Source organism: Sceloporus occidentalis, unplaced genomic scaffold (assembly GCF_023333645.1).
Source record: "Sceloporus occidentalis isolate IW3139 unplaced genomic scaffold, rSceOcc1.0.p SCAF_9, whole genome shotgun sequence".
NCBI classification, from domain to species: Eukaryota; Metazoa; Chordata; class Lepidosauria; order Squamata; family Phrynosomatidae; genus Sceloporus; species Sceloporus occidentalis.
The window spans coordinates 26,970,888-26,983,360 of record NW_028316989.1 but is presented as its reverse complement, the minus strand read 5'-3'; the positions used below and the strand labels follow the sequence as shown (position 1 = coordinate 26,983,360).

At 39.3% G+C, this 12,473-nt stretch overlaps 1 protein-coding gene across 5 annotated transcripts in view; it reads right to left on the bottom strand.

Annotated features, from left to right (window-relative positions):
* Positions 1–12,473, bottom strand: part of LOC149307108 (putative E3 ubiquitin-protein ligase HERC1) — a 90,036-nt gene that overhangs the window by 58,556 nt on the left and 19,007 nt on the right. For all 5 annotated transcript variants that reach the window (XM_089538144.1, XM_089538148.1, XM_089538145.1 and 2 more), the window contains exons 6-18: positions 11,749–11,845; positions 10,606–10,749; positions 9,676–9,803; positions 8,746–8,890; positions 8,469–8,640; positions 7,195–7,329; positions 6,575–6,740; positions 6,124–6,249; positions 5,411–5,632; positions 3,627–3,779; positions 2,691–2,823; positions 1,652–1,843; positions 342–563 (exon numbers count right to left, since the gene is read on the bottom strand). In XM_089538144.1, coding sequence (XP_089394270.1) covers positions 342–563; positions 1,652–1,843; positions 2,691–2,823; positions 3,627–3,779; positions 5,411–5,632; positions 6,124–6,249; positions 6,575–6,740; positions 7,195–7,329; positions 8,469–8,640; positions 8,746–8,890; positions 9,676–9,803; positions 10,606–10,749; positions 11,749–11,845 — 2,035 coding nt within the window. The remainder of the gene's footprint in view (positions 1–341; positions 564–1,651; positions 1,844–2,690; positions 2,824–3,626; positions 3,780–5,410; positions 5,633–6,123; positions 6,250–6,574; positions 6,741–7,194; positions 7,330–8,468; positions 8,641–8,745; positions 8,891–9,675; positions 9,804–10,605; positions 10,750–11,748; positions 11,846–12,473) is intronic.

Below are 12,473 nucleotides of genomic sequence, written 5' to 3'. Positions count from 1 at the left end.
CCCTACTTTCTTTCCATAAACCGGTGAAGACATTCCTGTTTCAACAGACCTTTCAGGACTGAGGACTCTTTGTAAAACATGCCTTGTACAATGTGCCGGATTTTCTATTCTGTGCTGTTGTGTTTTTTATGGTTTGTTAACTGGTTTTAATTTATTTTTATAATGTAATCACTTTTTTATCTTTTGTATTTTGTGAATTTTTAACTATTTTTTAAAAATTTGTTGTAAGCCACCTTGAGGCTTGAGCTGGGGAAAAGGTGGGATATTACTAATATTATTAACAACTTCCTGCCTCTAAAGTTCTGTCATATTTTTGCAGTGCTTGGTTCTGAGATGATTACCTAATTGTGGGATGTCCATTTCGACTCCATCACTAAACAGTGGTGTTTTGAGCCAATAGGCAGTATCTTGCTCCTCCGGGGACACAGGGGATCCCTGAAGCATTCCTCCGAGACAACGTCCGATAAGCAACGCTACGGTCCTCTCGAGGTCAACAAGCCACACCCACGACTGCGCAGGCTGCGGCAAGGGCACACTGGCTGGATCCACAAGCTCCGTCCCACCTAAAAATATTCAGAGCATAAGTTCTGTACGCGAAAATGTTTAATGACAATGCTCACTTTCATCCAATGACCCATGTCCAGGGCTTGAGTCCCAATGCTTACAAACATCCCAAATGCTCAATTCATCTCCCTCATAGGTTTCAGGGAAAATAATAAAACCATGTACACATTTCATCACATGGAGTTTCCTTCTGCGCCAAAGATATCTGAGGGAATGTAATCTGCAGTTGAGTGTCCATTTTGGGGACAATTCTTGGGGGGGAGGGGGGAAGAATAATCTAGAGGACCAATCAATTTTAGCATCCCTTTACACAGTCCCTGTTTTCTTCTGGTCAGTAGTAGGGAACACCCAATTTTCATGAATTCATTCTCTTATTCCAGTGATGGCGAACCTATGGCACGTGTGCCAGGGGTGGCACTCAGAGCCCTCTCTGTGGGCACTTGTGCCATCGCCCCAGCACAGAGTTTGCCAGAGTTTGTTACTAGAAAGCCAGAGGGACTCTGCAATTAATAAGTGAGTTTTTGGATTGCAGTTTGAGCACTCGGCCTCTAAAAGGTTCACCATCACTGTCTTATTCACTCCAAAGGGTAGGTATCTTTCTAGGGCTTACAGCTCACTGCATTTCCCTTAGGATTTATTTAGTTAGTTATTTGGAAGAGGTAAAAACATCTCATTTTTTTACAACCAAAATAATCTAGGAGTCTGACCAGAGAGAAAGACAGAATTTATTCACAAGACTCTGCAGGCTCAACCAAATGAAGGCAAGTACAGGAGCAACAAATGGCAGACTGAGTTTCCACCTTATTTCAGAAGCACTGCAGAAGGGGACCTCTGTGAAAGCACATCCCCCTATCCTTCTCTGTCTCACAAGCAACTGAATTCAGCAGAAATAGTAACTGATAAAGTTTCTGGAGTCATGGTATCTCATTATATGTCCAAAGTACAACAGCCTCAGTTTAGTTATCCTGGCTTCTACTGAGAATTCAGGCTTGATATGCTCTGCATTCTACCTGAAATTCATAAAGCCTGCTTCCATTTTGCAAGGCCTACATTTTAGAAAGGGGAAGTATTGCACTGAATGTCTTACCATGGAGTGGCCATTGCAACTCCTGATCTTCTAAAAGCACAGCAGCTGGTAGCAATCTATTAAGGCGATCCAAAGGGGGCAGGAGATCCAGGAGGTAACTCAATAAAGGCCGGGCGACTGATACAGGCAGCAGCAACAAAGAATTGACAATTTGGCAAAGCATGCTTCCTGCTGCAGACACATAGATTACATCTGGAATGAAAAAAATGACTCTCATTAATGAAGTCCAGTATTAGAATTTTACAGTAGGAACAATGGGGCATGTTAAAGAATAACAAATGTACAGCTGCCTAAGAATTTAATTGGTCCTAGGCCATAATAGCCTGGTTTTTGCCACTGAAAAAACAATTTACACCTGCTTCTAATAGCAAACATAGAATTAATACACACATTTATTTGACTCAATGGCCTATGAGGTGCCTTCCAACTCTAAGGTTACATGGTTCTACCATGAATACCATCAGACCAGGTTCTCTCTCATTTAAGCAAGTATGAAAGAGACCTTGCTTTTTTTGGGAGTGAAGTTGTCTTGCATAATTCTCTTGGTGTTGGAACAATAAAAACCATTTAAAGAACAACCTTCTCCCTGAGATAAAGAAGTCTCCAAGAACCCCTTCAGTAGATGCATTATTTCTTGTCCCTTAACTAGACTGACAGCCACGGATTGTGTGCTCATAAGGCTCCTTCTCTCTCTCTCACCCATTAGCCTCTCTTCACTCAGACACAAATTCTTCCCCGGCTGCTTAACTATGCTGAAAGATCACACTGTCACCACTTCAAGACCTGAGCTCTGCCTGGTTATCTTAAATTATTTGTCTGTTTTAATTAGAAATCATGAAATAGCTAGTCTGTTCTGCCGCTTCATACAACTGCTGTTAACTGCCACAATTTCTCAGGTTTCAGACACTTCTAAATAAAACAACACAAACATGGGGGGGGAGGACAGCTGGAAGATAAAGTGTGTACTATTTCTTAAAGCTATTTTAGTTCCCCAGGTAACATTACTTATTTTACACAGGATCCGATTGACAACACACACCTCTTAGTTTTTCGCCAACGCTCCCATTCCAAGAACTTTCCTTCAGCAGAGTGGCAGAGCGGGAATAGATGTCTGTCGCATGAGGCAAAAGGAGCTGAAGGTGCTTGTGCAGGAGCGCCACGCTGCTTGAGTTCTGGTAAACAAAAGCTGCACTTTAATACTGCAATGCAATATGCCTTCAACACAGCATTAATATCTGCACGCAGAGATATGTTGTAGCGGTGCTACGCAACCCGCAGGCAGAATAGCAACATATGTCAATGCCTGGGTGCTTTTGTGCAATGCTCAATTGCAGTGTTGCTGTATGTGCTACTCCGCTTCCACTGCTGTCAGCAGAATGCATCTGTTGCGGCTATGGTTAATGATTTGGCCCCACATGCCTAGTATGACTTATGCATGAGCATCTCAGGCCAGATCCTATGTATTTTGTGTGGGAACGGGGCTACTGTTCAGAACACTTAAGTCAGTGAGCTATGTTCTTCTTTTAGGTTCTCCCATTCTGTTCCCCCCAATCTAGTGTTCTGGGTGGCCAAATAACCAGTCAGTATTCTTGGCCAGTGTTGCACTTTGAGAACCTTGAGGTTTTATTGATTACTACTGCCTACTGGCACATCCCTCTGGTGCATAGATGGGGCCATTTCAATTACAAAGTGCCCGCATGCAGTTCTCAACACCAGAAATAGAAAGAATGATGAACTTCAATTCATGTTGTTGTGGTTGTGTGCCTTCAGTCATTCCTGACTGGAGATCCTAAGCAATCCCATGGGGTTTTCTGGGGCTGGGAGTGTGTGACCCAGTGGATTTCCATGGCTGAGTGGGGAACAACTTATAGTTCAGCACTCAAGCCACTACAACACATGTCCTTACTGCCCTCTGTTGTTTTGGGGATGAGAAAAGAATGCTCATCAACATGTGTTGGAAAACCATGACACTTACTTCACTAACACTGCTGATGTGACAATATGCCAGAAGCTGCTTCTGCAGGGAACACAAAAGCTCATGAAGATGAGCAGGCTGACTGTTTTCAGAGGATGATGTCCCAAGTAAAAATTTGTCACTGTTCTTCTCCAGCTCTCCAAATGCTTGATCCTAAGAGGCATAAGAACCACCATGCCGGTTAGAAGTAGATATGAGAATATAGAATATCTTTTATAAGAACTTTACTAGGAAAGAAATAAAAATTATTGGAAACCCACTTATGAAAAATATAATAGAAATATGGTATAAACATAAAAAAGAGTTAATGAATGAAGACTCAATAATAACACCAATAATAATGGAAAAGAAATTTCCAAACAACTTGAGGGGATTATTAGATAAGGAATTAAAGGAAAGGAAAATAGACAGAATAGAAGATTGGATAGATGTAAGAATAGAGAAAGGAAATATAAAAGAAAAACTTATGGGGATAAAAATTTCATGGTTTCATTATGTGCAAATAGAACAATGGATTAAAAACTGGAGAAAAGGAATGTAGAAAAGAAAAAGTATACACAATTTGGACAAATAGTTCAGAAAGGAAGAGAAATGGAAGAAAATGAGAACATAAAAGGAATTACTAGTAAAATTTATAAAATGTTGATGGAGAATAAAGGAGGGAAAATAAAAGAAAATATTTTAAAGTGATTATGGGAAGAAGAATTAGGATGTAAAATAAATGATAAAGAATGGGATAGAATTTGGGAACAAAGACACCTGAAAAATTTATCGGTTCGGATAAAAGAAAATTATTATAAGTTGATTTGGAAATGGTACCTGACTCCAGTAAGATTATATAATATTAATAAGAATAATCCAAAAAATTGTTGGAGAGCTGTCAAGAAGTAGGGTCATATATGCATCTGTAGTGGCAATGTAAAGTGATATTATAAAAATAGATAGAAGACCGAGTATATTTTTGTTATCATTATATAACTCAGAGAAATGGGAAAAAAGAAGAAAAAGATTTGGTAAAAAGTTTGCTCACAGCAGCGAGATTAATAATAGCAAGGTGTTGGAAAACGAAAATAGATGTAGAAGTGGAGGATTGGTACAAAGAGGTATGGAAATTAGCTATTAATGATAAATTGACATGCAAACTGAAAGTAAAAAAGGATTATGAAAAATAAATGACTTTGAGGGGATATGGAAAGAATTCATTGAGAAAGTACTGAGAAAAGAAGATGGAAGATTACCTCCAGAAGACGAACTGAAATTTTGGATGGAATATAAGGATGGAAATGGCTCCGGGGAAGGGGGGCACTGAGGGGTATGTAAAATAATGTGTTAAAATGTAATAGAATGTAGGGATATATTTGTATATGGAAATATTATAAAAACTAAAAAAAGAACCACCATGCCTACATCAATTAAAGTCTATCTATTAAAGTAGCCAGCTTTTCTTTCTTTCTTTCTTTCTTTCTTTCTTTCTTTCTAAAATCTCAAGTCAAATTCAACCAAGTCTTTTCTACACAAACATCTTATCGTTAACTGGCTACATAACAATACCATAAAGTCAATTCAGAGTGATTGCAATATTTACAGCTGCCATTCTGAAATGATGGACAATGCTGCCTATTCATAGTCTCCATTCAAAATGTTGCTGAAAAGGCAGCAGCTTTCACAACAAGACTCCAGCCCTGCCCTATTTATAGTATTAAATGATTTGGATTTAACTGACATCTGTTGTTTTAACAAAAGGTTACAGTATATTACAATTCAGGCTTAAAAACTGAACTTACAGTATAAAATCCTAAATTGCGCAGAAGAGTCTTCATTAAAATTTCAGCCAGATGGGTGTCTGGATGGTTACTTTGGACTTCGTATGCTGGATCAGAGATATTTCCGTAGGCAATACATAGTGAGGAAACATCTGTGGCATCAGATGGTGAGCTATAGCCTAGCAAGGAGGCTACATGAGTATGGTCCTGCAAACTCGTCAGAATAATATCCAGTTGCATTCTCTGAAGGGGGGGAAAGACAGCTTTCTTCGTTTACAGTTCTTTAAGACAAGAACTCATAGTCAAGCAAAGATATCTTCTCCAGGACTGAGGATCAAACTGAATATTATGTTTACTGTAGGATGTACTTCCCATTTTCTATACTAATTCTGCGATGAACTAGTTAACCTAGACCATATTCTGGAAACAAAGACAATGATTTTCCATTTCCCTGTACTTTTAAAAAAAAATTAATCCATCTCAATCTATTCAACACAGAACACAGATAGTATCCTGTATTTTAGAAATAACATGCCCTTCTAGTACCTATGGACAACTGAGGACAACTTACAACAATTGTAATCCCACAGCATCATCACATAAAATGAAAGGACCACAGTATGTTATTTTTCCAAAGTAAACATGAGACTCTGTTGTTCTCTAAAGTGACACAAAATTGTTAGTGGTCCAGATGCACGTTCAAGGAAATGCAGTTTCCAAGTGGACTTTTTCACCTGTCCTTTTGATAGGCTCTCCCATCTGTCAGGGCCTTGGGGTAGAAGCGAATGAAGCAGTTCCATCCTTTCTCTCAATGGAGGCAGCAGCATGGTTGCTCCAACTGACAAGGTCTCTATTACAACCTAGAATTGCAAAAGAGAACCTTTCAAAATAAGGAAGAGGGAATTTTATTTTATATATATGTACATAGCGTGGTTGTGTGTGACATGTCGAAGATCACCAAGTGGGTTTCCATGGCTGAGTGGGAATTTGAACCCAGATCTCCAGAGTCACAGTCCAACACTTAAACCACTACACCATGATGGCTCTCTGCCAGAGTTCACCATTAGTGATCATTAAATGGGGCAGGTGAGTCAGAGGACTTCTAACCAAAGTTCTATTTGTAGACTGTTTCTCCAGTTTGAGGGACTGGACCACATGACAGGAAAAACTGCCAAACGAACTTACTTCCTGTATTTCGTCTGGGACAGAAGAGTCCATCAACCGAAATAATAGATTCCGAAGCGGGCCAGCCTGCCTTCCGAGAATACTTGTAGCTACTCCGCCAGCTAACGCAAGAGCAAGGTGGTTAGATAGCAACTTCAGACACAACTTTAGGAAGTTGTGATGTTCCCTGCAAAACAAGATTTGGCCATTAACCCCAGCTTATCTGCTCCCTCCAGTACTTCCTCTATGTGCATTTTCTCTCTTCTTCAATAGTCACATGCCTCAATAAAAAGGAACAGAGGAGGACAATCATGTCACTATTTACTTAGCGTATTCGCAGAAGACAACATCAGTGCTAAAACTATAACACTATGGAACAGTTTCAAATGAATGTCTATGATGATGAGGATGATGATGAGGATGTCAGGAATCAAAGCTGTTTACAACGTTTTAAAAACATAGCTAAAATTTACCATATACAACTGTTGAGAAGTGGAAGCTGGTAAAATAAAAAGTTATCCCTGAAAGCATTTGGGAAGATGCCTTCAAGTGATTTCTCCAAATGTTTGTATTGACTTATGCAAGGCAATGCAGCCAATACAGAGAATTTAAAATTTCATATATGCTTTATAAATAAGTACCTTGAGGAAGGGAAAGGAAGAGGAGGAATTTCGCTGTTAATTTTGTCACAATACTGCTCAAGGAAGGAACGGAGGTGGGAAAAGGTACTCTCTTCGAGATCCACACAGTAAGGTCGATGCCAGGCAACAACTTGTCTGTAAGAGAAGAAAATAAGGTCATAAAGCAGAATAGCTACAATGCATTAGAAAAAGATCTTTCTCCCTGGGTTGATAAAATCAGAATATCCACGATGTAACATCCTGTACTCAAAAAGCAAGCCATTCTCATATGACAGAATTAAAATAACTATAATTTTTCTGGTTTCCACAACAACAAAAATATTAAGGTTAAAAAATGCATTTATAGACTGCCTAAAACAGCTGGCAGGGGTAGAAAATCAAGAAATCCATGCCTCTTCTGGCTAGATCAACAGAAGTAAGATAATCTCACAATTTATTCTGGTCTACCACAAAAGTGTTGACAAAGTCAGGGAAAAATACATGTTCCATCAGCTTAAATTTATACAGTGCAGCATGCTGAGCCATCTATTTAACATTAAAAAGAAAGCAGCTGTGTGATTCACTTTTAAAAAGAGCAAAAATCAGAGTTTCACAGTACCTTCATTAGGATCCCAAGAATGTTACCAAAAAATGGTACATAAGAGGCACACAAAGGGACTCCTAAAAGTAATACTCCTCCTTCCCCCTGAACATCTTTTTAAATCAAATTTTGTTTGTCTTTGGCCTCCCTTCAGCTGTGTCATTTGAGCCCCTGCTAAATAAATGGGGCATAAGTGCATTGCAAAACCAAGTTCTGATACTGTTGGGTCCAGCATTACAGTCAAATATGCTGATGCACAATATAATTAAAGGCATAATGCCAGGAGAGGCTGGTAACTAAGGAGGCACAAAAGCAAACACAGGTTCTGAAAACTAAACAAGGTCCCTTTCGAGAAGGGAAAAAGAAATGAGTCCCAAGGGGAAAGGAGGGACACCACTCAAACACTGTATTTAAGAAGCGTTGTGATGAAATGCCATTTAATCATAACATTTTTGGGGAGGGGGGTTGCATTGTTTGTTTGTTTGTTTGTTTGTTTGTTTGTTTATGGCAGAGCCTGCAGTGTAATGGACAACAGAGAAAAGTGTTTAAAATGTTAATGATATAGATAAAAGTATATAAAACAATTCAAAAAAGTGTATAAAACAATTAAAATTAATCAAAAGTAATTTATGCAGAATCACATAATCCTCCCCCCCCCCAAAGACCAACCAAAGCCTAAGAACAATCCACTTACCTGTCTCTGGGAAGGGCTGTCCAGGCAAGACTATGTGACGTTCCGGCCGAAATCTGCTGGATTGCCACTCCATCTAAGCCACTCACTTTCTTTGGTTTAGTGATGGGGCCTGTGGAGTTCCCCTGGCCACACTGACCCATGGAATTGTTACCCCAAGCATACACTTCATTATCTAAACAAACACAACAGTGACAGTAAAAACAATGTATACTGAACCCTGTTTATGCCCCCAGAAATAAAGTCACAGCACTGGCATTACAATGATGAGAAGTTTTACCATGAGAAAGCGCCAAGCAGTGGCTGTCCCCGATGGAAATATCCACAATCCGTGTCGCAGCCAACTCTTCAATCAGCTTGGGCCTGAGGGCAGTAGCTTCTGAAGACCCACATCCTAGGCAGGCCCCACAACCCCATGCGTACACCTGGATCAAAAAAATGGACAATGCACAAAATCTCCCTGTTGTGAGTCCAAAAGCCCCCACCCAACACTAAGTCAGGCACATGCTGCCATTAGGGACAATGGGACTTGAGCATCCATGGATTTTGGTTCCCAGAAAAATTCAGATCTACTGCCCAAATAATAAGACAATTACAAGGGTTGTTATTTTTTACTGTTTAGGTGACTAAAGGTTGCAGCCCTGACTTCAATGTGTACACAAAGAAATCAGGTATAAACTTCTGCCCACAATTATCAATATGCCAAGAACCACCAAATCATATCATTTACAGTCCTTTGCTGGTAAAGCTGATGTATTTGTTAACCATTTTCTTTATTACCTGTACACTTGAGAATTTTTACAAGCTGACCAAAGATTTCTACAATGTATGCCTTGAAAAGGATGTTCGGTATCAACTGTGTGCACGTCAGTTGTTACAAAAATTTGGGATGTGAACATCGTTATGCTGTTACGTTTTATACAGTTTGCCCTTCATTTCTTGAATGCTGAGTGCTAATAATTATTTGAATAGAAAATGGCCTATGAATTAAACAAAGGAAGCAAACAAAACCAAAATCACTTCTTTCCACATTTGCAAATAATCACTTTCCCACAGTCAGCAGGCAAGAAAGCTTTCATAAACCAAATTAATTTCCTCTTTTTTTTACTCCCAAGTCGTGACTGGGCCACAAGAAACTTACATTAGGAAAAACTATTTACAAATTAGCAATTTCTGTGTACTGGATTTTCTAATGACGCTTCATGCTTACCTGCCCTGTTGATGTTAGAGCAAGTGAAGACTGACTTCCCGCACAAACCTTCCGGATGAACATTCCCTGTAGGGCTTCTATAACTTTAGGTTTATACACTCTGTTGGTGTCACCATGACCAAGTTTGCCTGTTGGCATCACATACAAGACAAGCATGATGTTAAGGAACCATCCTGCACCTCAAGGGCAATAAATACAAATTCAACATAGTATGCAGTCTTAAACTGAAAAAGTAACCTGCACTTTTGCAACAATGCTGTGAAAATGTGGAATCATAGCAGCAATTTTGCAGAGAGGCTTCTCTAAATACACATCAGGGGACAAGAATCATTATACAGTATGGTCCTCTCCTCATCCACAGGACTGGGACTTGCAGTTTCACTTGACCACATCAGAAAAATATGGTCTCTCTAGACATCTGATGGTCCTCCAGTGTGACTGGTCAATTTCTGGGGGAGCTTTGAGCACAGACTCACGCTGGATGACCTCCAGATACCTAGAGAAAACACCTCTGTAGGATCTGGAGGTCCTCCAGAACAACTCTATGATCAACCTCAGCCAGAAATACAGGGTTCAATATTATCTGAGATTTTCACTATCTGCAGTAAGTCTGGGAACGTATCTCCTGAAGCAACAGTGGTCATACTACAATGCTTAAGACAAGCCAGAATCTCCATGGTGAGGCATGTATGTGACAGAAAAGAGTGGGGAAAGTGAGAATAGTGTGGCCAAAATTTGATCAATTATATTTTAAGGAGCCACCAACCATCATCTGAACATGATCACTGCCTTTTTTTTTTACACAAAAAGAGAAGAAATGAAGAACAGAGGAGGCAAATTAAGATTCAATGGATCAGAGAGAGAGAAAGAGAGAGTACTCTACACAGTCCCAATAACTGACAAAGAGAAAAAAACATGGAATTACATTACCATTATCTCCTCCTCCAAATGACCACACAGTTCGTCCATCTTTGGATAAAGCTATAGTATGTGAGCTGCCACAGGAAACCTCTCCTACGTTGCTAATATCCTTTACTAAAGTTGGAATATTACGGCTGTTGCTATCACCATGACCTTAGAAAAGAAAAGAAAAAATATATATGTAGTCTTTTGAAAAGGTTTTCTTTTTCCTCCTTTTATTTTATTTTATAGTGAAACATTATTTAGGTCTAGAGGAAATGTATAGCAAAAAATATGGTCAATAGTTCAGTATACTGTTAAACTCAAACAGAACTAGTGGTAAGCTTTGCCAAATGGGCATAAAGTTTATTTTGCTTTTTCTCAGATCAGGGTATGGAATCCTGTGGCCCTCAAAAGAAATGAAAGTGAATAGAAGACCTGATCCACAACACTGATCAATAGCAAATAAACAAAGTCAAGGAAAAGGTGAGTAAAATTTATATATATATATATATATATACACACACACACACACACACACACACACACACATCAGCCAACTTGTAGTAAATCTATGCAGACAATGATCCATATGTAATAAATACATTATCCATTCAGTTTGGTAGGACTGAAAGCACAATGGATGTGAAGATCACTTGGGCACAACTATTTTCACTGGAAGGGTGCTAATGCTGGTCTATGAACCCAATAAAGATTCGTTCATTCGTTCATCTGTTCCCTGGAGGAAGATTAATGACTGATGGTGTAAATAAACCAAAAAAAGAGCAAATGCCAAACAAGTCTTGACATGACTATCTTTATCAAGTGGCCAACACTGAAACCCCTTTTTATCTAATTCCTCCCAAAAGACAGGGTCAAACACACTGGTGCAGAATTCCTTACATAAGGAGAACAAAAGTGCCTTTTGCCTTTAACATCCACAGCCTCCATGTGCCTGGACTACAACATACAGCAATCTTAACGATAATAGCCAATGAGAATGAATGCTGAAAATCTCAGTTCAACAACACGTGGAAGGCTGTGCAGTTCCCACCTTTCTCTTATAGTCTGTTGCTGTTGTGGTTAGATTACAATTCATCTGAATAAAATATTAACTATATTTTTTAAAATGTGGGGAGAGGATGCCTTTATGTCAAAAACAGTTTCCATTACCTAGCCGGCCAAAATCTCCTTCTCCCCAAGTATATAATTCACCATCTTCTGTAACAGCAGCACTGTGTCGGTATCCTGCTGAAACACATACCACTACCTGCAGAGTATACAAAAGAGAAAAAACCGAGTGAAGTGTTGCTGGAAATGCCACTATCAATACAACAACCCAAACTGAGAAGTTCTTCCCCGTCACTGCCCCTGAAGTAATCTCCATTTTGCTCCTGTTCTAACTGCCTCCTATTATAAAACGTAAAGCCTGCAGTTCTGTCTTTACCCAGGGTACATATAGAATGTAGCTGTCCTGCTCTCAATTTTAACTGTGTGTTAACCTCTGGCAGATGTGCAAAGATCATATTAACTATCATAACCGAGGGAGAAATAGGTCTCTACCCCCCTGTACCTCAAATATGAAGCTAAAGTGTGAGCAAATTTCACACCAATGGCAAGTAAGCTAAAAATCAGGTGAATCACTTTGTGATTGTACGACAATCTATTTTCTTCTTGTGTTTTAAAACTCCTGCAAACCACTTTGCAACTGAGAAATGAAGGGCAGAGTATTATCTTGCCAGTTTTAGAAAACACAAAGAAACTTCAAGTCATACTTCAAGAGGCCTACTGAACCTAGTAAAGTAGTAAATAGTAAAAAACAGGTAAAGGTAAAGAATAGGGTCTGGTAAGGAAGCTGAAAGTGCCCAGCCTCTGGCAAAACATTTCCTTGAAAAAAC